General features: G+C 40.5%; 2 protein-coding genes across 3 annotated transcripts in view; one reads left to right on the forward strand and one right to left on the reverse strand.

Moving 5' to 3' along the window:
* Positions 1–26002, reverse strand: part of RIF1 (replication timing regulatory factor 1) — a 43362-nt gene that overhangs the window by 11714 nt on the left and 5646 nt on the right. For both annotated transcript variants that reach the window (XM_048484370.1, XM_048484369.1), the window contains exons 4-28: positions 24992–25122; positions 24816–24910; positions 21775–21964; positions 21221–21313; positions 20625–20763; positions 18968–19119; positions 18051–18168; positions 16925–17098; positions 16702–16812; positions 16203–16265; positions 13334–13434; positions 12348–12434; positions 10330–10403; positions 9342–9522; positions 9046–9153; positions 8805–8951; positions 8017–8116; positions 7533–7797; positions 4989–5031; positions 3860–4062; positions 3425–3524; positions 3048–3182; positions 1915–2063; positions 381–470; positions 239–296 (exon numbers count right to left, since the gene is read on the reverse strand). In XM_048484370.1, coding sequence (XP_048340327.1) covers positions 239–296; positions 381–470; positions 1915–2063; positions 3048–3182; positions 3425–3524; positions 3860–4062; positions 4989–5031; positions 7533–7797; positions 8017–8116; positions 8805–8951; positions 9046–9153; positions 9342–9522; positions 10330–10403; positions 12348–12434; positions 13334–13434; positions 16203–16265; positions 16702–16812; positions 16925–17098; positions 18051–18168; positions 18968–19119; positions 20625–20763; positions 21221–21313; positions 21775–21964; positions 24816–24910; positions 24992–25122 — 3107 coding nt within the window. The remainder of the gene's footprint in view (positions 1–238; positions 297–380; positions 471–1914; positions 2064–3047; positions 3183–3424; positions 3525–3859; positions 4063–4988; positions 5032–7532; positions 7798–8016; positions 8117–8804; positions 8952–9045; positions 9154–9341; positions 9523–10329; positions 10404–12347; positions 12435–13333; positions 13435–16202; positions 16266–16701; positions 16813–16924; positions 17099–18050; positions 18169–18967; positions 19120–20624; positions 20764–21220; positions 21314–21774; positions 21965–24815; positions 24911–24991; positions 25123–26002) is intronic.
* Positions 6136–6677, forward strand: LOC125426163 (EKC/KEOPS complex subunit Tprkb-like). Its single transcript, XM_048484372.1, is given in 2 exon segments — positions 6136–6231; positions 6234–6677. Coding segments are annotated over 2 exon segments (534 nt in total). The 3' UTR covers positions 6672–6677.

Genomic DNA, 26002 nt, shown 5'->3' on the forward strand with positions numbered 1-26002 from the left:
TTATTATTAACTCCATCCGCTGGGTTTATATTCATCACTATTTACTACTATTTATCACTATTTTACCGTACTAAAGGCTATAAACAGCTCTGAGCCTGTATATCAGGGGAAAGCAGTCTAGAAATTTAATAAACATGAACATACATGTTTCACTTTAACAAAAGATTTCACACTCCCTTTCCCACAAGTCCTGAGTTTTACTACCGATCCCCAAGGTAAGAGGAACACAGGAAGATACCTGGCATATTTCTTTGGCCTCTTCTTCTTCCCCATCTTCTTCCTTCATAGGTTTGACCCTAAAAAGAAAGACATTCATTTCAGACAAAAGTTAAATTTTTAGAAGTTTACATTTTAAAGCTCTGCTGGCATCTATTACTTACAAAGAAACTTCCTGGTCTTGTGAATACTGGGAAAATAAGGCAGTATCTTGGGATGCATCCAGATTATTGTACATGGCAGGAATATCAACTCTGCAGAATAAACAATAGTGAGAGGGACTGAACAACAATCCAGTAAGATTTCAAACAAAATACTTTAAGATACTATTGTTTTAGCAAGGTGATTGGGGGCAGTGGGCGGTAGAGAAATGTTGCTAGTCAGTGAGGGAAGGCAAAGCAGAGCTCTGAAATGTCCTGATTAGGCAAGGTCTGAAATGGAAGGAGGCTTCTTCCCACTTAAGATTCTGCCTAGTTTGAACTACAAAGCAAACAGGAGCAGTAGCCCACACCAAGATACTCTTGACCACTGAAGGAGGGGAAACAGTAAAGGCTTTTGGGCAACCAAGTTCCGTCACACTACAGAGGAAGGGGCACAAAGTATGTCAATTTTTTATTCTAGACTAGCGGTACCCGGCCACGCGTTGCTGTGGCAAATTTCCTCCTCATCACAGTCCGCAACCCACACAGATGTCCATGCAGGTCCAATGATCCCCAGCATAGCCTTTTGGGCTGGTCAAATAGAACCCTTCTTTCCCTTTTCAACAGCAGAATGGATTCACAATGTTGTATTATGTTTTGTAGTTTGTTTAGTAGAATTCAGGGATGGTCCAACACAGGCTGGCACTGACAGTTCAGTCCTAATTTACCTTGGAGTCCGCAATGGCAGAGCCTGGTGGCAGCAGCCATTATCTAACCACTCCTCAAAGGTCAGGGCAAACCCAATGTTACTTCAGAGATCTCTGATTAGAACTACCTGCCCAGCTCCCTTCTCCCCGCATGAGTTGGGCTGTCCGCCAACGGGGCTTCTTGTGAAGGGAACCTTGCAGATCTGGCTGGCCAAATTTCCGAAGGGAGTAGGAGTCCCTGTAGACAGGTATTCTGTTGTGAGTTAGCATCTGTTCAAGTGCTTGGTGGACTGAGGGCGAGAGGGCAGTTGTGAGAGTGTTCACTGTGTTGGACTGTACACTGACTCCTGGCCATCTCCCTGAATGAAATATTACCTCAGAACGCATACCTCAGAATGCGTCCACCAGATGGTGCTGTTTTATGGGGAAAGGATGGTGATGGTGCTGTTTTTGGGGGAAAGGACGGTTTACCTGGCACAGGTGAGATATGTGAGGTGGTGAAAACATGCTCGGATGAGAGAGCAATGTTGTCTGAAAATTTCACAGCATTTGGTCCAGTAGTTTCGGAGAGCAACAATAAGAAACAAATGGATACTTTGCTTTTTATTTATATAGATGATTACAGGCTTGCTCTGTGACTGAGGAGGAAAAACCCAGCTGAGAACGGCTGGGAGACTAGACTCTCTTCTTGGTTATACTGTCTCCATAAATATGATTGTGTGTCCACAAAGTCTGTTCAATACAAGGCTGACCCTTGAAATGTGCAAGCCCATTACCAAAACACACAAAGTGGACTCTGACACCTACCAAAAGATGTACTGGAATCATCAAAGTCACTTGTGTAAGGTTACCTTTTTGTTTGAAGAACTTCTTTTTGGTGCTCCGTCAACACTCTTTCTTTTGTTTCCGGTGGAATAAACACAAAGTCAACAGTATTTTCCTCTTCCAAAATCATGCCTTTTCTATTTGTTTTTGGCTGGAACGAAAATTCCAGTTTTGTCTATTGCATGAAAAAGAAAAAAAGAAAGCTGGAGGAATTGCCACAATCTCTGGCCTAATATCTTGGACAACCAAGTAGGAAAAAGCCTTTAACATTATGCAGTCAGTTTCTAATTGTCGAGAAATTAATTTTAAAAGTTCACAGTTGCAGATTTGCTTGGACTTCTTTAGAGTAATATTTACATAAAATTACAACCCAGGAATGGACGCTCCGTCAGATGCATCATTTGCTAGATTGTACCTTTTGGTTTATTTAGACACCTGCTGTACCAGGCAGGAGCTTGTTTTCAGTGGTACTCCACAAGAGATGCAGATGGAAATAAATTCTGACCACTCCTGTGCTTGACCTAGAGCCCTTTCTACCTGCTCATGGTGAAGCGAGGATGAGAAAGGATTTAACAGTCAACTTTGAACACAACCACAACTTTAATGAGACCCCTTTGTACAGGGGGCGCCTTGAAATCTAAGCCTCTTTAAATCAGGAGAAAAGCCACAGTGGTCAGAACAGAAAAACTCTTAGAAAAGTAAGTACCAACATGATATAGTGCACAGAGTTCGTCATGTGATAACAGTGTAATTATTTCAGGGAGATTATTAGCATTAAACCTAAGACCTAGTTTTGGGGAAGCAATGTAGGTAACCCAGTTAAGTGCTGTTAAACCCTACTGATTTTCATGGGAAGAACGAAAGCATGATCCTTTACCTGGGAGTAAGCTCAGTTGCTGGCAATGGGGCTTGCTTCTGAGTAAAGTCACCGACTACCACCAAGCTTACTCCCGAGTGACGTGTGCCTTGGAGCCAACCGTTTTTTCTATACTAAAACTTCAGTATTCCGGTTAAATTGCCATGTTGGCACTTTGCAATAAATAAGTGGGTTTTGGGTTGCAGTTTGGGCACTCGGTCTTGAAAAGGTTCGCCATCACTGCGTTATAGTATGTATTAAGGTAAATATTATATATAATATAGTATATATAGAAAGTCTTACCTTTGCAGGCGGTACATGGCAATTCGTATTTTTTTCTTTCAGTTCATTGGAGTGTGCTAGTAATGAACCTCTTTTCCCACTAGACTTTACTTCTATTCCACTTATTTTTGTATCCCATTGAGAATTCTCTGATTGCTACAAAAAGGGGGGGAAGGGAGGAACATTTAAATACCAATAAAATACCTGAACTCTTAGTATCCGCTTCTTCAGAGATACATGAGCTGCAATTAATCTGAAAAACTGGCTACCTAAAATCAACAATTGTGTAATTGTGCACTCAGACTGTTTATTTGACTCAAGAGATGTGTTAAGTTCCACATATTCCAGCCTGACACTGCTAAAGGACAACAGATGAACTTAATACAAAGGATACTCACAGAATCAGAATACGTCCCATTAGATTCTCCCATTATTTCAGTGCTTTCAAAGCCAGGCAATAACAGCAGAATTTTCTGTTTGGCTTGGCACAAAACAGACCTGTAAGGAAACAATCATGAAATGTGCAGCTCTGGAAATACAGAACACAAACTGATATCCAAAGAACCAAAAGCATTTAGTCTGTTTTGAGGAGAAGCTTTGTAAGGGCAAAAATTGTGGGTTTGTATCTTGTAAGATTTGCAACCTAATATTTAACACTCATGGAATAGTTAAATAGTGTCATGCAATAGTTAAACTTTGCTGCAAGTTCTCTGTGTATACCACTAAACCAAAAGTGAAGTTCTGGAGAAAAGTATAAGACTGGCCTTCAGTAGTCTAACTAAACCCACACTTTCCATATTAACAAAGAGACCTATTATCCAAAGATCTCTTACTTCAATTCTTCTGGATACGTCAGAATCGTCGCTTTGCCAAAGGTTGCATTCCAGAACTGAGCAGCTTGACTGCATATCTGCTTGTTCTTATTTGTGAACATTATACACAGCAGTGGAAAAAGCTCTTGCAACAGCTGGCTGTCAAAAGATCCAGTATAGTGGGACTGCAAACAGCTAACGATTTCCACACATAACATTTCAAACTGGAGGAAGAGCAGAGTAACATTACTCAAAAATTACACTTTAGACAACATAAGCAGCTGTAACTAGTCAAGGGTATAACATTCAGCAATAGCTTCTTGATTAAACGAAGAGGCCAGTATGGCTACTATCAGTAGGGGCTTCTTGAGCCCACTGTCTGATGCAAAGCAATACATGGCTATACCAAAAGCCCTCAAGCCCCCTCCAGCAACATTCCCCAGTGTTGAAGAATGAAGAAATTATTATTATTATTTTGATTTATTCCCTCCCCTTTACAATAATCTCAGGGTGGATTACAATAAAATGCATGATGAAATCGCATTCAATACCACTGTAAAAGCAATCCTAAAACCACAGCACATTCCAAGTTCTGAAACTTCCACCCCAACTTCCTCCAAAGATGGGAGGAGTGTACAGGACACCTGGAGAGCAGCCCCATCCCGGTGGGAGGAATCAGCCGAATGCCCAGGTGAAGAGGCTGGTCTTTGTCAGGCACTGAAGCTCCAGCAAAGCAGGCGCCTGGTGGGCCTCTGGAGGGAAGGCATTCCGCAGTTCAAAGGCCACTGTTGAGAAGGCCCTCCGGGATGCCCCAACCCCCCTCACCTTCGAAGGGGGCAGGACAGCCAAGTTCACTTTCCCCTCTGACCTCAGCATCTGGGCAGGAGTATATGAATGGATGTGCTCTCTCATTGCCCAGCATTGAAGCTTTATAGGTCCTCCAATCTGCATGGGATTTTTTCATATAACATCTACACAAATCCAAGGACTCTCATGTTTGTGCTAGTATGACAAAGCAGCTTAGATGGGATGCACTATAGACCATATTATAGAATTAGTGAGCAGGCTAGCTTTTGTTACATTATAAATACATTTTGTTTCACTGGAAATGCCATAAGATGGTTTTTCACATTCCAAATTAATTGATTACCTTGTTGTTGAGATTATTGTTTGCTTTAGATCCATTGGCAAACCTGGTGATGAAAAAACAGTGTATAAATACAATAATTCCTTCTGCTTTTCTAACTAGAGTAAAAAACGGGTTTCAGGTAAGTTAAAATAGGTATAATGAATTTTTTTGGCAAAAATAGCACAATTCTAGTAATTGTCAAAATATAATTATATATTGCTGTATTTTTTTTAAAAATATGATAAATATAGAGGGTTTGAAAAGAGTAAAAATGACTCTACCTCATAGTCACATAGCAATCCCTAGTGTAGCACCTCAAGGAGTGCTGAACTCCACAAAGGCTCCCATGGTGGTTACTGCATGGCAGCAAGTTGAAAAGATGCACACTCAGCTAGTTATCTGGTTGAAAACTGCAGAAGGTGACAAATGTTGCTTTTCTGCCGGCTATGCTATAAATTATGATTGGTGAGAAGGAAGATGGTGGCAATAATGGGTTGGGATTGAAGGTGGAGAGAAATCTGGAAGGGAAGATGGAAGCTGGGCAGAAGAAGAAACCTCATGCTGGCTGAATCACCTTCTCTTTTAAGGGACTCTCTCAAATTCAAGATCGTTTGCTTTTATGTATTGGCTGCTCTTTTTTTAGGGTAGTGGTTTCATCTTGCATTCAGAGTTTTCTGCTTTCAAGTAAATACAGTATAAAAAGACACTATCTAAGTTCCAGGCACCAAATTAGTTATTCTGACATGCCATGCAGTCTACACAGACACATCCTAAAGATAAACACTGCAAAGCTATTAGAATGAATTTTCAGGAAGAAGTTAACTCTTGCACTTTTGCATTAAGTGATTTGGTAATGTAAACAGCTGTCAAACTCCTTACGAAGCATATTATAAGGAATTACAATTATACGGAAGAATGAACTACAACAAAATATTACTGTAGGGTGGCTTTCGCATGATAGCTTCACATTATCCAACAATTTTATCACTCCAGTTATAATTGCAAATAACATGCTGAGGCGGCTCTGTCGCCGGGCCTCGCTGCGGCCTCTCGCTCCACCAGATGCCGATCCCTGCGAGAAGCGGCAGCAGGATCTGGCAAGGAAGGAAGTGGCCGCCGCTCTGTTTGAGTGGGCGAGAAATAGAAGGCCAGGCTGTTGTGAGTTGACATGATGCAGTGTTTAACCCATTGGTTGGAACTGTTATCTGACTGCCTGGTTATTCTTATCCTGTTTAATGATGTGAAGAATGCTGCCATTCTAAGGGAAAAAAAGCCATGGAAGGTGCTATTGATGGAGCATTAATTAGTCCTGAATTGATCGTTGATCCATTTCAAATCCCTGTGGCAACCAACAAAACTGTTCATCTTCAAAAGACTGGTAAAATGAAGACAATAACTCTTAATGCAGAAATAACATTCAATCTTTCACCTAACAATAATATTTCAGATGCCTTGAAAAAGTTTGGCATTTCAGACAGTGACTCTGCAGTACTCGTCGTTCTGGTGGAAGACCAAGAGAAAAGAGTGAATCTGGAAAACGTAGTAACTCAAGTGGATGGCCAGCAAGTTCCTTTGGCAGACCTCCCTCAGATCACTGACATATCAAAAGTCAGAAAGATATACAAGCTCACACAACAGGAAGAAAAAATAGGAACACTACTAGATGATATCATTTGTAGAATGGTAACAAAAGATGTTTCATGAAATAAATTGCAAATAACAATTCTCTCAAATGTTAAGAATTACTTCCAGGTTTAATAGCAACTTAAAAGACCAATAAAAATCTCCAGTGTAGAAGATTTTGGGATTCACAAAGCAAGCTTTGATTCATAAAACCTTGCACCCTAGAAAACTTTGCTGATCTGAAAAGGGGCTACAGGACTACAGTTCTGTTCTACTACCACTGCTCATGGTACAGACCAACAAGGTTACCCTGAACTTTAGTCATTGTACCAACTGATAGTATTCCAAATGATGTATTATTAAAGTATCTCTGAAAATTTGTGGGGCTGGGGCTATTATACACCATAGGCTATTTAGAATATAAACAATATACTTGCTATTTATTTATTTATTCTTTAAACTTATAGAACCCTCCCCCAAAGGGCTCAGGGCGGCGCACAACATAGGATATAATAAATACAATAAAACATTATTAAAAACCGTAAAAATACATATTTAGATTTTAAAACCAGATAATTCAAATGGCGACAACCCCTGGCCCCAACTGAGTTCACCGGAGGCCTGGATGATGGAATCACCGTAAAGGTCCTGGCCCTAGTAGAAGCCAGCCGGATGTGTTTTGGGCCAGGAACCTCTAATACAGGGGTCTTCAAACTATGGCCCCCCAGATGTTCATGAACTACAATTCCCATCAGCCCTGCCACTTGGCCATGCTGGCAGGGGCTGATGGGAATTGTAGTCCATGAACATCTGGAGGGCCATAGTTTGAAGACCCCTGCTCTAATAGGTACTCCCTCCAAAGATTTATGTAAGTCTAAGACCTCTAATAGGTAATCCTCCGAAGATGTATTTAAGTCAAGACAGCATTATGAATGCACTCACCTGGCTTTTTCATAAAACACTGCTAGTGGTTTTGTAATAATTCCAAATACAGAACTGATGACAGAAGGCAAAGAAATGTGGCTAACAATATTCTGAAGAATATTGATAACAGAAGCAGCAACAGGGACCAGTTTTTCAGTACTGGATTCACTGGACCAGAGTAGATGAGCAGAATTGATCAGTATCGCCACAAGTTTGATTAAGGAAGACAGCTTGCCCAGAGGATCTTTCTTCTTTTTTGACCAGTCTGACGGTGTCTGTGGGGCTAAAAAACAAAATTCTCAAGATGATAGCATTGTTGTAAGACTTCTACATTGCACAAAAATCACTGAAGGCTGCAGGGTTACAGTTAAGTGATCACAGTCACGTGCATTTTAAAATGTTATCCCACAAAAAGCCTCTCAGGTGAGTTCTAAGGTGAACTGTTTTTTCTTTATACTGTCCATAATAAATTATAACTAGTTCCATTTGGAATTATTCTTACATTTATTTGGCGGCTGAGATTTGGTATTATAAGGTGCAAAGTTGACACAATCAACCATGGTTGATAGAATGTGCGAGAGGCCATCCAGCATGGACCAATTCTGGAAGGAATGAAGAAAGAAAATTGCCAAGTCAATTAGGAAAGAATGAGACAAGGGAAGAAATTTAAGCATAAGCATTTTTATTGTCATTGTGCACGCACAACGAAATTTACAGCAGCATTCCACAATGCACACAATTTCAGACTCATACATCATACTCATACAATTTCATACAATACATCATACTCATACAATTTCAGACTCATACACCTTTCCCCTTCCTCCACCCATCCCTACACAGCCCCAAACACATCAACACGAAGCCGCGGAGTTTAGCATAGCCACAGCTCTAGAGTAGAAGCTGTCTCTAAGCCTCTTTGTCCTAGTTTTGATAGACCTATATCGTCTACCAGATAGTAACAGTTCAAAAAGAGAGTGTGCTGGATGAGACGGGTCCCTCAGAATATTTTGGGCTTTTTTTAGGCTTCGGGAATTATAGATTTCTTCCAAGGAGGAGAGCGGGCAGCCGATAATCCTTTGTGCAATATTGATCACCCTTTGGAGCGTCAACAGAGCGCCAAATTTGCCAACAGTACCAGTGTGTAACAGACTTCCCTCTGTGCTACACCTCTGAAGATGCCAGCAACAGATGCAGGCGAAACATTAATAACAAGATCTACCAGACCATAGCCACACAGCCCAGAACACCCACCACAATCAGTACCAGTTTATATTTGTTTATGCTTACAATTTGTGTTTTGTCTAATTCAGATACTATTTTGGCACAGAGTTCTTCACAGCACAGATTATCTTCTGCAGTAGCCACAAGAGATGCACAACGGGCAAATGCTTTGTACAGCTCCGACCACGAGCGCAGTAATGATTTCATTGTGGGCTGTAGCAACAAAAAAAAAGTTCACTCACAAATAAAATTCTTTTACCCACTGTACATACTGTTAAAAAATGAAATTGTTTCATTAGTTTCCTACCTGGGGAAATTCACAAGATGGGAAAATGTGATTTACAGGAAGCAACAACACACTGTAAATAGCGCTGAAGTTATGTTCTAAAGCATCACCTTGATTTACTTCATTTGTCTATGGAAAGAGGGGTCAAAATTAGAAAAGCTGAAAGTCTGGGAACAAAATGGTGAAATTTCAGCCTTGCGCAATAGAATATTGTATTACAATTCTATTGTTTTAAGTCACTCACAATACTACTTGTCAAACATATATTCAGTCAACCATTGTATTGATCAAAGAAGTTCAAAAAGCCAAAGCTGTACCTGGTTAATCCATTCAGTGAGGGGGTTAACTACAATACTCCATATTCTCCAAAGTTGTTCTTTGTTTTCCAGGTACTCTGCACTTTGATTAATAACAATGACTACAGACTCACTAAAAGCCAGAGGAGATGCAGGGCCAGACAAAGCATAACTCACAAGAGACTCGTAGTTCAGGAAAAACCTAGTCACAAAAATAAACAAGGCACTTAAAAACTGACATCAAAGCGAAATAGATCACAGCAGTAAAATGTCGTAGTAAAAAACAGGTCAAAGATATCACTACTTGGACAGAAAATGCCATGCTCTTAAATCAGTAAAACAGTGCCATTAGGTAAGGTTCTGTTAGATGAAGGATCATGGTCTCAGAGAGAAAAGAAAATCCACATGCCAAAAAACCCCCCCGCACCTCAACCTCATGCCCCACATGTCCCAAATCGGCCTCTGCGCTTAGCAGAGGCAAATTTACTGGTGATCCATGGCCCCTCAATGATGCGGCTGGCCTCCACCCGGGCCAGAGCCTTTACAGCTCTGGCCCCTGCCTGGTGGAACGCTCTACCTCCAGCTACGCGGGCCCTGTGGGATCTTAATGAATTTCGCAGGGCCTGCAAGACGGAGCTGTTCCACCGGGCCTTTGGGGAGCCCGGCCACTGATGCCCCCCCCTTTCTAAAATCTGTGGACCCTGCCGTTCCCCCTCCCTCTTCTTTCCTCCCCCCCCCTTTTCTTAGGGGACTACGAGTAGGATGCCATCGGTAATGTTGATAGATGCTGCATTTTAATGGGGGTCGATTTTAACATATAGAGCCATATTTAATAACTATTTTTTTTAAAAAAAATTGATTTTATTTGTGCTCTATCTATTTGTTTGTTTGCCGCCCTGAGCCCTTCGGGGGAGGGCGGTTTATAAATATAATAAATAATAATAATAATTTTTAAAAAGCAGTTATTAGCAAATGAGATAAAAGAAACTCTGTGATCTAGAGTAGCTACCTTTCATCTTGAACACAGCATTCCAACAGATCTTTACGGAAAGACAGTTGAATTAAGAACAGTGCTGGAGTTCCCTGTTAAAAAGAAGACAACCACATTAGCCTTCATGTTTGATGCACTTTTCACAATATATCTGCCTCTCCTGGACAGCCACTACTATATCTAAGCCGCAAGAGAGCCAGTGGCTCAGTTCCCCAAGAACAGATATTTCCAAAGCACGCAGCCTTTATAAACAAACTGGATTTAGACTGCTCTGAAATATAAATTAAACAATACTTATGGACGTTTTGGAAGCATGTGGAAAATGCTTTCTTTAACCAGAACGGTTGGCTTGAGCAGGATTAAGTCTCCTCCAAAATCGCCAAGCTGCTTTCCATATTATCTCTCTTCTGGGATACATTTACGGCCCGCATCAGAACATTTCAGCTCTCCCCTTTATTTTAATTTATAAAGTTCGATTTTTCTGCATGCCTGGAAGTCCCACAAGTTTGTAGAGACCCCTGCCTTGTCTATGAGTAGACCTGAATAGGGGCCACCTAAATTACTAGTTCTGCCTTTGGATCACAGACTAAGTCAAGATATACTCATTTGACATTACAACAAACATAAAAGTGAATGTTTGTGGAGAAACACCATTATTTATCCCAGTGAAAATGTAAAATCCAATGACTTTCTCAAGCAACAGGGATTCCAAAGTATTCCATTGATAACAACATACTTTACTCCGTATGAATCTATACCCATTCCTTTTATGCATTTATACAGCATTCAAAGTCAACATTCTTATTTTATCTGAAACAATTATCCCCAATTCTGATATGTGCTCTTGTTTCAGCCCCATTTCCAAGAGAAAGATCACAATGAGTAATCATGTTAACCTGTCTGCAGCAATAGAAAAGAGCAACAGTAGCTCCTTAACAAAATTTCTGGCAGGGTGTGAGGTTTTTTGAGTCATAGTTCTGCATATCCCACCTTATTCAATCACCCTTGCTACTATCATTTATTGCTATTGTCACTGGGTGTCTGCATTTATTCTTCTCTACTTAAGGACAGATGGACTCGAATTCTAGCTGTATCTGAAGAAGTGAGCTGTGACTCACAAAATCTCAAAACCCTGCCCAAAACGTTTCTAGCCTTTAAGGTGCTACTGGTCTCTTACTCTTTTCTACATTTCCTAGAGGGCCTTTCAAGATACAATTTTCAAAGGTACCAAATAGCAAAGCCCATGCCAAGTATTTTCCACATTACTATTTTTGGACATAACTTTTTTAGAAGGCAGTTTCTAAGCTGGTTACACACGGTAGTTTCTAAGCTGGTTACACGGTAGACATTGTAAGTTAGTAATAATTGGGAGAAATTTGCTGTTCAAATATGTGGCTAGGCTCAGCAAATAAAATCTTATTTTTGGTAAGCTTTGCAAATGGATAGAAAAAATTATTGTTCTTTTTAACTTCAAACAACAAGATTATATTACCCCCAATTCTTGCATATCAGAACATATGTCAGGAGAAGTTCTGGAGATATCAAACCAGGCTTTTACATTTGGTAAAAGCTGGCCCTGTTCAGAGTTGCCTAAGGTATCATTTGCACAATAGCATATGCAAACACCAAGTGCTAGAATACCATATTCACCTGCGTCTGGGATCTCTCCAAGATCTGTACACAGGACACACTAGTATCCCTCATCATGATAGACAGAATGATGCTACATATCAACGAGCAAGCTATTTCCATTAAGTACAGAACTTTAAATCTCATTTTTCCTTATACTGGGTTCAGAAAATTAAGTTAGATTAGTTTTAATAGCTGTTTTGATGTCCTATGTGCAAAATTAAAGTAAAAAAACATCCATCCCTAAAACACTTTGGGCTGAAGCATATATGATATTTGTTATCAATTGTCCAGCATTGCTAAGAGCAACATAGGTGCTTTAGCCTATTGCATTTTGCACACACACTCCAAAGGCTAAGCTGAAAACATTACCAGTTTCCATTCACACAGAGAAAAACCCCACTTACATTCAACAGATCCATGTTAGCAACTTGATAAGCTGGTGATCCCAGTACTTTTGGAGGTAATTCTTTAATTGTAATTCCTATCAGGGACTAGAAGACAAAAAGCATGATTAATATTTAATGAATCTAAATATATGTCAAATGAGGAATTGCAAGACTAGTATACAGAATCATATGAGAAAGTGTTAGTGTTAATTTACATTTAGCAAAGTATAAGAAAGCCAGATTTTTTTACGACAGCTGTCAGCAGCATGGGAAAAGAGGTATTACTACACCCACCACTTTGACAAAGTTTAGTTGTACAGCCTATTCAGAAGTATATGAAGCTCAGAAATAATTTAGTGTATTTGATACAGTATCAGTAGAAACTGTTCAGTGTATTTAGTCCAGTTACAGCAATGCTGAACCATATATTAAAAGGGTCGCATCAGGGTTCAACTTTATGTACAGATGCATCCTTGTACAATACAGTGGAACCTCGGTTTTCATTGCCTTCGGTTTTCATCGGTTTTCATCGATTTTTTCAGTGAAAAATTTGTCTCGGTTTTCATTGATTTGCAGCAAGGTGCAGGGTTTGTGGAGAAAAATCACCCGGACAAAGCTGTTGCAGGCCATGTTTGCAACTTGTTTAATGACAATGTCTTGCCCCATCTCAGACAAATCTTAAAGAGACATCAGAAACAGACCTCTTTGGACAGCTTTCTGGTGCGACAGTGGTCCACTGGCTCTGAAGCTGGTCCTAGTGTTATTGTTTGTTACTGTTTTCAACATTAAACACTATGTTTATTCACCAAAAAATGTGTGTTTGGTATGTTTTTTGGAGTGCCTAGAACGGATTAACTGGATTTACATTGCTTCCTATGGAAAACTTTGCCTCGGTTTTCATTGGTTTTGGTTCTCATCGATTCTTTTCAGACGGATTACCAATGAAAACCGAGGTTCCACTGTAATTTAAGAACAGATAATGTACAGTTGACTGTAACACTTACTAGCGACTTTAATACAGGCAGCTCATTTGACACGACAATGCTTTTTAAGGCTTGCAGCAACGTAGTGAGTACTTCTGAACTTTGCCGCTCTTTCTTGCTCCCTAAAAACAAGCAATACAAAGCCATTAAAGCAAAGAAAACATTGCATAAAGTTGCACTGCAGCTCTATGAAGTCTTTTCCTGAGCCTTTCATATGGTTTTGAAATTGAAAAAAAAATTGTTCAAGTGGTGGCTGAGCAACTCAAGCAAGATTCCTGGATGTGAATTGATTGGATCCTATCAGATCTGGTTTCAGTCCTGATTATAAGACTGAAACAGCCTCGGTTGCCCTGGTGAATGCCCTGTGCCAGGAGATGAATAGTGCAACTCTGCTGATTCTCCTCGACCTCTCAGCACCTTTCAGTGCCACTTATCATGACATCATTCTGAGCAAACTTTAAGATCTGGTACTTGGAATTACTGCTTTGGGATAGTTTCAGAAGCTGCTCAGCCCCATGGGCCCTACAAGGCTCCCCCACGTTTTTAAATACCTACAGCTTGGTGTGGTCTTCCATCTAGGCTGGAATCATCAATAAGTGGACAACTCTGCTGTACCGCATACTTCTGATGGATCCCAAGGATATAGGAGCCCTCACTCAGTGCCTGGGGTCAGTTTTGAGGTGGATGTGAACTAATGAACTGAAACTTAATCTTGATAAGATATATCAGGTCTGTAGCTTGGAGGTAGTCCTGGATCTCGTCCTACTGCTACGCAAGTGAGTGGAAGCTATGGCCATGCCAGCTTCAACTAGCTAGCCAGCTTTGGTTCTTCCTGGGTAGAAAAGATCTTGCCACAGTGGTATATGCCCTCCTTACTTCTAGATTAGATTACTACAATACATACTACAAGTTCAGAAACCCTCAATTGGTATAGTAAGCTGCAGCCAGGATGTTGACTGGAGTGGGTCAAGGGGATCATATCATTCCAGACTTGGTTCAGTTACACTAGCTCCCAATTTCTCACAGAAACTTACTTGACCAATAAGGGTGTCTCCAAAGTCCTGAGCTTTGGCAGATAGCAACTCAAGAGGATCTCTTTAGAGATGGCACCAAAACGATGGAACATTCCCCAGGATATTGTAACTATTATTTTGTGCTTTTATGTGCTAATTTATGTGCTTTTTATTATGCTTTGTTTGAAGTATTACCCACCTTGGTGGCCCTGAGTGGGCAGAAAGCTGGCATACAAATCTTGTAAATAAACCAACCATTACTTGAAATGAGAGAAACTCCTTAGTGTTTGTATGATCATTTCTTCCATAATAATCAAATCAAATTTCAAAAACCTTTAATGGAATAAGCCATAATAACCATACAAAATTTAAGTTCAGTTTTCCCTGAACTATGTTCAAGTTTGACAAAGCCATTTGCACATATAGTATGAAAGACATATAGTCTTTTCAGTTTATCATCTACTCTCTTCAAGTCTGACTGGCATAAAACTTATTTGTTTACATATAGCTCTAAGTATAACTGAAGGACATTTCCTATATAATGACTACTTTAATTATATACTCGTATATGACGAGTTTTTCAGCCCTGTTTTAAGGCTGAAAAATGCCCCCTCGGCTTATACACGAGTCACCGCTTACCAGCAATCACAAGCCGCTTGTTGCTGCCCTCCCCGGAGGGCGAAAGGGAAACCCCTGCAGCCAGAGGGCTCTCCAGGCCTCTGTCAAGGCTGGGGGTGGCCCGGGACGACCTCCCTGCACCTGCACAAGCCGCTTGTTGCTGCCTCCTCGGAGGGTGAAGGGGGAACCCTGAGGCACCCCAGCTGGCTGGGCTTTTTCAGACCCAGCCGGGAGGCAGAGGGAGCTCCTTATTTGGGCAGTAACTCCCTCTAATGTCACTTCCCAAATAAGGAGCTCCCTCTGCCTGACCGCTGGCTGGGCTTCCTCAAACCCCAGCTTCCCAGCCTAGGCTTATACACAAGTGAATAAGTTTTCCCAGGTTTTGGTGGTAAAATTAGGTGCCTCGGCTCATACACAGGTCGGCTTATACACGAGTATATACGGTAGTATAAAGGAGTACATTCAGTGATGGGTATTGCTACTTGATAGCTAGGAGATTCTTCAGGCTAACAAGGCATTTAATTTTTGGCAATGCAAAGAAAAAAACTCAGAAAACACACACACTAACGTTTTTAACCAATGTACAACTTATGCCATACTTTGTTCTTGCATTATAAAATACGCTCAAACATTGAAGTGAAGAATGTAATCAGAAATTTGAGTATCCCAGAGGGAGTTTGGAAACATAACTCAGAATCTGAACACACTCCAAACACAAGTTTCTAAATCACAACCACAAAACCGGATCCAGTCTAAACTGGCATTTTTCACCAATTCCCTCTTCTTAATGCAAACCATTCTCATGTTGCTCCTGAGGGTCACCCAGAAGCAACATTTTGGAGAAATCAGTAGAGGGAGGAAGCAGGACATTTCTATTCTACTAATGACAAATATAGTGTGGATTTAACCAAAAGTAGCTTTCAGAAGCCTTTTTGAGGAATGGGAAGAGTATTCCTGAATATACTATGAGACAAGAAAGAAAACTTAAGACTACCAAAATGAGTAAGAATGTTGCAGAATAACAAAACCACACCTATTATAAAAGTACACAACATAGGGAACTATGTAGAAAAGTGGGGAGGTGACTGGTAATTATTTTGACAACATTTATGTCACGTGTTATTCTCCTACATGCTGAAACTTGAAATCAAAGAGATTCTCTGTAATCCCAACATTACGAAGCTCTAGTTCACCTCCATCTTACATGGCATACAATTGCTACATTTCAACCAACAATACCAAAAGAGAAGTGTGATTACCTGATTCAATTGCAGTTCTCACAAAACCAATCATTCCCTTCCATATAGCATTCAAAACAATATCTGTAAGATAAGGAGTGAACAAAAGATAAATCACTTAGAACACAAGACACAGGCGAGACAGATGTTAATTTAAATTCAATTGGATCTAGAAAAGTGAATGCAAAGTTCGGTTCAAGGAAGGCAATGTTGAAGACGTGAGTGATTTATGTAAGATGGGTGATTTTCACCAGTTTTCCTTTCAACTGCTTTCTCTGTGTTGCATTCTATTCCATTTCCAAAGGTCTTCTGATAAACAATAATTTTTTAGGGGATAACCAGGGTTTTTTAAGGAATGGAAAGGCAACAAAGAACCTGTCCATAATCTCTGCTTGTAGAACTGGATACAACTTTGGCAACCCAGAGAAAACACATTTTGAGTACTGCAACCCTTTCCATAACAAATGTGTCTTATTTACAAATCACACACAAACATGATTTTTAGCAAAAAACATCTTACCAGAAACATCTTTTCCAACTGCAATGAAGCCATCCTGGATTGCATTTATAAATGTATTGGCATGTTTACAGAAGAAAGAAGGACTAGTGATCACCGAATATTGAAGAGGTTCTAGGTGGGAACAAAGACCACAAATTCTTTAAATCTGACAAGCCAGCTCTTCAGTAGTGCAAAGTTATATTCTGATAGAGAAATCTCCACAAGGTAAAAAGTACAGCATTACCTAGGCTAAGTACGACTTTGTTTTCCTTGGCGAAAGTCAAGACTTCTGGCCCCATGAAGAAGTGAAGCAGCATTTCAATTCCTAAGAGCTGAATGGCAGGAATTACTCCACCTCCTCCTGTGCTAGAGTTCAGGGCCGTTCTTGGAGTTACAAGGGTTCCAAAAGGGAAAGCTCCTAGGAGAGAAAGCTGCACACTGTTTCTGATATCATTTTAACCAAACAAACAATGTGTATGTAAGCAGGAAGAATAGAAGTCTATGGTTTTTCATTTTTTTTAAATCAGATTTTTAAATTTAAATTGTATTTTTAAATGAAATGCTTTTTTGAAGAAAAAAATCCATAGTTTTTAATTTAAGATACAATAGAGTCCAAAGGTTTTTAATTACATAGCAAGAATATGTATATTCATGTAATGTTTAACATTTTTGGTAAAAGAATTCCATTAATCCATTCACAATGTCATGCTCTTTCGAAGTTTTCTGTAAGATCATTTTTCTATCTAGAAGATACTATCAGATGTTTGGTTTTGCATTTCTCAAAACTGTGAATTTGTGACTGAAGATAATAGTCCTCTTCTTCACAGCAAACATGTTATAAAATAAACATACAGAGTTGGGAAAAGGACTTCAGCTCCATTGTTCCTTTGCAAATCTATGTTCACAGAATTAATCTAGTCACAGTTCTTCGGAGCTCTCTCAGCCCCACCCACCTCACAGGGTATTTGTTGTGGGCGGGGGTGGGGAGATTGTAAACCCCTTTGCGTCTCCTTACAGAAGAGAAAGGGGGGATATAAAACCACCCTCTTCTTGTTCTTGGTCCTCCAAGGTAAGTGATTGGCTGGCAAAACAGAACACTCAGCAAAATGGACCACTGGTCTGGTCCAGAAGGATCCACATATATTCTCATGTCCTATCTTTTTTTATTTTAGCATCAATGCTATTCTGCTTATTGATTCTTAGGAAATGGTACCTGAACATACAAGTTCACCTGAACAAAACATGAAACAATATTTTATCATACTTGGATGATAAACATTCAAGGCAGCATACAGATTTTAATAAATGCGTTAATCATAAAGTTGATATTTTGTTCCACTAAAAGTGGTTAAAATGTAAGCATTCCATACCTGATTTGTTGGCAGAAACAGGGGTTGCTAAACTCTGGTTAGCAGACAGCCTTGAAGAATTTCCTTGCAGCAGAGAGACATCCAAGCCTAAAGTGCTTTGAATTAACGGTACGCAAACCTGTGCAGACAATGCAGAACATATCACTGCACACATAATGTACAAGCATAATGTACTTTACATATCTCAATGGCACTGATCCACTGATGATCATGCACACATACACAAATATAATAAAGCCCATGACTACAAAAGGGGTAATGTTATTAACTATTATTGTAAGCTGCCATGAGAAAAGGCAGGATATGTTTTATTAAATAAATTCATACATAACACATGCAAAATCAAGCCCATTACCCCGAGGACTTGACCCACGGCAAAGATGTTTAAGACACACCAGCTTTCTGATGACAAGAGCCAACTGTGAAGCATCCAGGCCTTACTGAAATTTTATCCATAAAACATCCCATTCACAATAACTTCATCTGAGATTATCCTCCTGAGTTCTCTTGGCTCAAAATTCTTGGGATTAAGCTAAAGTAATTTTCAAAAGATCTGTAGATTTAGTTTTAAGTTCCCGATTGATAACTATTTGGCAACTTTGCTTTCATTATTACCAAATAGCTGGGTTTAGGCCAGACTAAACTCCATCAGTGGAATGGACCATTTCGACCTTTCCCCTCTTGCTACAGACCACTAAGCTATTTCAAACAGAGGCCCCTTCTGCACACACAGAATAATGCGTTTTCAAACCAATTTCACAACTGTTTGCAAGTGGATTTTGCTATTCCGCACAGGTTCAAAGAGCACTGAAAGCATTATTCTGCATGTGCGGAAGGAGCCAGAGATCTAAGTAATTAGAAAATGGCAGTTAGCTCATAGTAAGCTCTAATGAGGGTGATATGCAAGAATAGGTTACCTGTTCAAAGTGGGCTGGGAGTTGAGGCCCAAGCCTCACCAGCAGATACCACCAGACCTCCAGCTTGGTTAGTGCCAGAACTTCAGTCTTCACATGGATGGAGCTTAATGGTTGCATTAGCAATTTCAGCCTCTTTGCACTGCATAAAATTTCTTGGGAAACAAAAGAGATTAGAACATTTTTTTTCTCTGATCTCCAGAGGCAAGTCAAAAACAATCCCTTCTGGCCTGCATGGCCCAGCATAGCTTAGACACAAAGCTGGGGTGTGGTCAACAATTAAATTCTGACAACTTTCCAAAACTTCAATTATTTACCTACAAATGTATACATTACAGAAGCCTAAAAACCTGTCTTCTTCCCAAAGCGGCAAAAAAATCCAACCCCAGTAACATAGAATTTACACCGTTTACTCCATTAAATTTCTGTTCTTCATTAATTAAAAATACATTTATCAGCTCACAGCGCAAATAACTGCAAACAATAACTTGTAGGCAGAATTCAGAGAACAGCATCCTAAAAACATTTCTGAAATTGTATCGTAAGCAGTTAGAGTATGTGAAATACACAAAAAGGAAAAGTTCTTTATAACCCAGCCCCTTTGAGCAACGTACTCCCATGCTGAATTCAAATGGTTTAGTACTTAGGTGCATGTAAATGGGTGAGTAATTTGAATGATAAGGATACATGCTAAACTTTCAAGAAGTCTTCTCAATTTATTTAAATATCAGCTCCTCAAGATGGGTTTCGGTTTTGGTTAAAAAGATAACGTTTCACCTTCAGTCGTGTTCGACCCTGGGGTACCACTGCGAGCAGTGATTTTATAGGCAAGCCTCTTTTGCTTTCCCCGGCTATTCTTTACCCCCTAGCTATGAGCTAGGTATTGATTTACCGACCAAGAAATGGATGGATGGCTGAGTTGACCATGAGCCAGCTGCCAGGATATCTGACCCACAGGGGGCTCAAACTCCTGACCGTGTGAGTGGCAGTGCAAACACTTAACCACTATGCCACGCGACTCCTGGGTTTTAGTTACTTGATGAATACTATTTGACACAAGAAGAAGAAGAAGAGTTTGGATTTATATCCCCCTTTTCTCTCCTGCAGGAGACTCAAAGGGGCTTACAATCTCCTTGCCCTTCCCCCCTCACAACAAACACCCTGTGAGGTGGGTGGGGCTGAGAGAACTCCGAGAAGCTGTGACTAGCCCAAGGTCACCCAGCTGGCGTGTGTGGGAGTGTACAGGCTAATCTGAATTCCCCAGATAAGCCTCCACAGCTCAGGCGGCAGAGCGGGGAATCAAACCCGGTTCCTCCAGATTAGATACACGAGCTCTTAACCTCCTACGCCACACAAGGAGACATGTGTCAAACAACAGTGGCAAAAGTCACTCTCATAAACAGAGAAAGATTATTTACCACTTTATAAAGGCAGAACTCACAAATTCATCCTCAGTAGTGCATACAAAATATGCATGTTTTACCTGGACATATAAAACACAACTGGATTTTAGCTGTGATCCTCAGCATGTTAAATTAGAACTGATTTCTACGAGCAATGTGACAATTCCAAACATATACATTAAGAGCATCAAGCATTGTTTTCTTTCTGTTTTAGCTTGATGCAAAATAAGCCACATTTGTTTATTATGTTAACCCACCTGGGTTTAGAGCAAAGTTATCAATCAGACTCTTCCATGCAATGAAGGCTATTTTCTTTACCACTGGTGACCCACTTCGAAATCCAAGTTCTTCCAACTGCAGCAATGAATTGATAAAGCTTCCACTTCGATGCAGAGTCTAGAAAAGAAGTAACATTACATGATGGGCAGCCCAATCCAGAGTCCTGGGTGCCACTGTGGGGGGTTGCCCCACCATCCCCAGAGGGTCTTCTAGTGAAACAGGGTGGGAGAAAAAAACTGCAGCCAGAAAGCCCTCCATAGAGCTCAATGGACTTACCTTTTGGGTGGTGTAAATCCAAGGCACCACACTCTCAGACCTAAACCGTGGGGGGAAGCCAGCTAATGGTGGTTCCACCCTCAGAAACACCCCTGCCATGCCCCCACTTTGCAGACGGGGTTGGTGGCAGCATGTGTTTGCCCTTCTGCAAGGTTGAGTGCCCCAGGGAGGGTAAATTCTCCTCTGCAAGGGCATGCTGCCTCCACAATGCAATTTGTCTCCTCGTTCTGGAGTAGGCAGTAAGACATCCATGTAACCAAATGCTACATTCACTTAAATAAAACGAATCCCAACTTACTTTCCCAAGCAGCTTCACAAATAGAGGCCACAGTTTCAAAACATATGTTTCATTTTTTGATGAAAATAGTTTCTGAAGCTCTGGAATTAGTTTCTGCAAAGAAAATATAAGCAAAAGCAAAATCAATTGAGAGGTCCTATACTGAAACAACTTGGATGATTTCTGAAAGCTCAATCTTAAATTAAACCTCAGAAGGACCTACACAGTAGCTACAGAACTGAATCTACATGTTCCTGATGCCAAATGGATCCAAACCAATCCTATAACCCCCAACTTGAAAGAATATTTAAGAATTTAAGAATTTTAAATGCTAATGTCAAGATTCAATTTTTGGCAACATTTGATTTTGAAAGTCACACTGCAGGACAAGCGGCTAGCCAAATGTTCAAGAGGGACTGGTGGCTGCCAGTCAACATTTTATAAATTAAACATTCTCATTCAGGCTTAATGTTCCAGGATCACTGTGGATGCTTCAGCATGCAAATTTTTTTTTACATGCCTAAATACTTCTATAAAGCTCAAACAAGAATGTTTTAAAAAACATTCCCTCTTACAGTAGTCATGAGTTCTTCAGTGACTGCTGCTACTTCCTGCTGTTTCTGAAGGAAAAGTGGAATTCCCATCTCCAAAGCAGTAGCACTTCTCAACTGCACTTTATGTGCCGAATGGACAACCAAAGGAATTATGAGCTTGGCCCATCTGACAGCTTCTTCCTCCATGCAGGGTGCAGCCTGTTCTATCAGCCTAAGTTCAAAAATACAAGCACCAGCATTAAGAAAATGACCATGATAGCTGCTGAAAAAGATTATCAGAAACATCTGTGGGTGATTACAGATTATGGGTTGGATCCAGCCAGCTTCTTTGCCCAATTTCACACAATATCCCACAAAGTTCTTGTTGGAGTTTCCAGCCTTGCTTGCATGCAGCAGCAGCAAAGCAGCATGGAATTCTGGGAAGCTGCACGAACATTCTAAAGCTGAGTTAAAATCCGTTGGTAGTGTTCTGTTCCCTCACACACTCGAGACTCCCTGACTGACTAACTGGGAGAAAGATGTTTCTCTGTGCTCTGTATACTGCTTAAACCAAATGATATATAAAAAGCGCTCTGATTAAAAGATATTGTAACACAATCAAACCATAACAAACCATGAGCTGTGTAACTATTATATGTGATACTGTATATACTGTATGTTTTCTCTCTCAGTTTAAGTAAAGTTCTCATTATGTTTTTATGAACTTCTGAGGAAAAACAGCTGGTCTTTTGAAATATAATTATTCTAATCTGCTGTGCTGCACAATCCACATTTCCACTCGTTACTTTGTTTGACAGGATTATATATACTAAATATACCTGTTGCCCTTCAGTTTTTGCCCATGCAGGTCATATGACCCTCAGCAAAACATGTTTGGTGGTCAAAAGGGACAGTCTCCTCTCCTTTTCAACAGAAGAAAAGCTTGCTGGACCCAACCCTATTACTGTAAACTTAAAAATGGTAGATTGTTTTTACCAAGTTTGGGAAGCAAGACATTCTTCCAAAGAGATAAGATTGGTTTATCATAATAAAAGAGGTACATCCTTTAGATCTCTGCTTTACATAGAAACAACCAGAAAGCGAGACCACTTTTAACATGACTTTTAATTTGCTTTGCTGCCACAGTGGGGAGATTTGCCAGTGAACACAGCTTTGCCACACAGATCTTCCCTCTGCCCATGGTCAGTCTTCCCTCACACTGCGACCCAAGCCTTCCACCTTGCCACCACCACCCCCCATGTTGCTGGCTGCTTTCAATTAAAAGAAAAAAGGTCACACACATGGGCTTAACTAAAACACACTGACATCTACATTTCATGTTGATAAAGTGATATCTCAACATAATAAAAACACAGAGTGCTTGGAAATAACAAAGCTCTCTGTCCTCTGGTGGCAGTGGCAGTAAGTGGTGGGGGGAGAGAATATCGGCTCTAGCAGGGTTCTAGCACAATGTCCTCTTCTTGGCAGCATGTGGCCCAGGGAACTGCTTTGCTCTTTCATTGGTGGGGGGAACTATTTTTGAAACAGTAATATGGATAAAAGTGCATTTAAAGGCTGAGCCACCAATTTTGAGTACCAGGTGTAGTGAGATCCTTTAAATGCTTTAAGGATATGTGCCTTTAAGAATCACTTGATGTGTCAAGTTAAGAGAACCAGGTCTGCAGAGTTCTCTTCAGAAAAACTGAGTGCCCAGGAGGGAGTGCCTCCTTCTGTGAACAGAAAAACATGAGGAGACCCCTCTGCAAGCCCACAGCGCCCTGAAGAGCCCATTAAGAGCCCTGAGGTAAGCATTCTATGTGTCATGGGCCTCTGAATCATGCTGTTCCTCATGGCCCCCTGATCTGAAAGAGCAACACTTCAGAGAGCAATTTGGGCTGCATCAGGAAAAAGTAAGGAATTTAAACTCTGTTTCTGACAGTGAAAATTAGTGGTATCTGTAAGTCACTAAGCTTAGATATCAAGCTTTGGCCTTGTACTACTTTCTAAACAATATATACAAAACATTCCATAGAAATGTCTAAAGGTATGCTATGAGCCGGCTCCTGGTAGATGATTAACCAGACAAAGGGGTTGAAGACACCATGGATCAAGCAACAGAGCGAACTTCAAGCCATTAGCAGTAAAAAGAGAAGAATCCATATTGCAATGTATTGTCTAAGGCTTTCACGGCCGGAATCACTGGGGTGCTGTGTGGTTTCTGGGGTATATGGCCGTGTTCTAGCAGCATTCTCTCCTGACGTTTCGCCTGCATCTGTGGCTGGCATCTTTAGAGGATCTGATGGTAGGAAAGCAAGTGGAGTATATATACCTGTTGGAGTGTCCAGAGTGAGGGAAAGAACCATTGTCTGTTAACAAGTAAAGGGTTCAATTAGCAAGCTAGATTTAAATGTGTTGCAATTAGCTTGCTAATTGCACCCTTTACTTGTTAACAGACAATGGTTCTTTCCCCACTCTGGACACTCCCACAGGTATATATACTCCACTTGCTTTCCTACCATCAGATCCTCTAAAGATGCCAGCCACAGATGAAGGCGAAACATCAGGAGAGAATGCTGCTAGAACACAGCCATACAGCCCAGAAACCACACAGTATCCTACCATATTGCAGCTTGTGTGGCAAAAGGCTCTGTGAGCTAGAAACAGCAACATCAGAGGAGGACTAAGCCTTTGCAGGATCCTGACCGCAGTAGCAAGGGCATCCTACATAAACCTTCTTAGGCGTGCCTCTGCCTGGGTGAAATGAGTGTTTCATAGGGAAGCTCCACGCACCCCTGCCTGTTTTCTCTGAACCTTGGTTCCTAGTCTGTCTGCCTGCCCACTTGAACTCCTGAACTACTTGATCTCAGACTGCCTGACACTCCGTAGCTGATGCCTGCTAGCAGCACAGGATTCAAAAGTTACAATGACATTAAGCTACAACAGTGCCAAAACATTTCAGCATGCACTTCAAAACATACTAACATTGCCATAGTTTGATTTTAGTGTATGACAGATAAAATAACCATAACAAATGTGTACCTTCTTTAAAAAAACCTTCTGACAAATATCTTCTCAATACATACCGTATAACAACATTCAGAGCTTCATATTCAACCACTATGGAATGTAAGTCTCCTTTATTAAGTATAGTTTCTAGCATTGTAATAATACTGGGCACCTGAAAAACAAGTGAGATGTAAGTAAACCAGAATTTTTTAAATAAAATTATGTTTAGAGGAAATGAACAGAAGATACTCACCATTTTTCCAACAACATCTGAAGGAAAGGACTGCTTTGAGATTACCCAAAGTGCTTTTGTGCGAATGTTCTTGTCAGACACTTTTATGGCAACACTGCACACTATTGAAAGCAACTCCTGTATTTCTGTTTCTGTAAAGAAACAAAACTGCTTTAAAAAATTACATTACCCATCCTGGGTTGGATTTGAAGGACAGGATAGAAATCTACTAAATAAGGGATCCTCAAATGGAGCCCACAGGCACCATGGTACAGTCAACACCTTTTATGATACCAAGTGTTTTCAGGACATGGATGAGGAAAGATAGATCTTTTTCTCACTGGTTGTGCAGATTTTTTAACATGTTGCTTTAGCATCAGCTGCTGACAATGCACAAGGATCATCACTGTTACTGAAGTTAAGCTGTGGCAATAATTTCACAGCTGACTCTGCCTCCCATAGCAGCCATTTTGCTGCTGTATCCATTGTGCCATGTCAGAATTCCAAATGTATTTGCAAGCTCAAAAATATTGGGGACTAAAGACTATCGCAAAGTTTACCTACCGTCTACAAGAATACAGAGCAAAAAAAAAAAAGTCCCTTTCCTCCTTGTCTACCAGTTTATGACTATCAACCTCTAATGCAGAATAGCCCTTCAAAGTCATTCTTGCTTCACACCAGTTTTACTGTAAAATAATCCATGCCTGTTGACCCAAGAAAGGGATTTCAGAAGCACTGAATTGATGAGCAAATTACAATTCTTCTCTCAGCACAAGTCACGCATCTGGGGCACAAAAACACTACTGATTACTCTGATGATTCAGGATCCGGATTCAGGTCAGAACAAACATAGAAATGCACAATGTGATATGAACAGCATGGGTTAGACCCAGCAGAAGTGGTCACGGAAAAAGTTCACAGGATGGGGTACTACAACAAGACCAGGGGACTTAATATCACTGCCAACGAAAGCCATAAGCGGAAAAGTAAAAGAAGGGTGGTTTTGCCAGATTCTCCCTCCCTCCCCTACCC

Source organism: Sphaerodactylus townsendi, linkage group LG02 (assembly GCF_021028975.2).
Source record: "Sphaerodactylus townsendi isolate TG3544 linkage group LG02, MPM_Stown_v2.3, whole genome shotgun sequence".
NCBI lineage: Eukaryota > Metazoa > Chordata > Lepidosauria > Squamata > Sphaerodactylidae > Sphaerodactylus > Sphaerodactylus townsendi.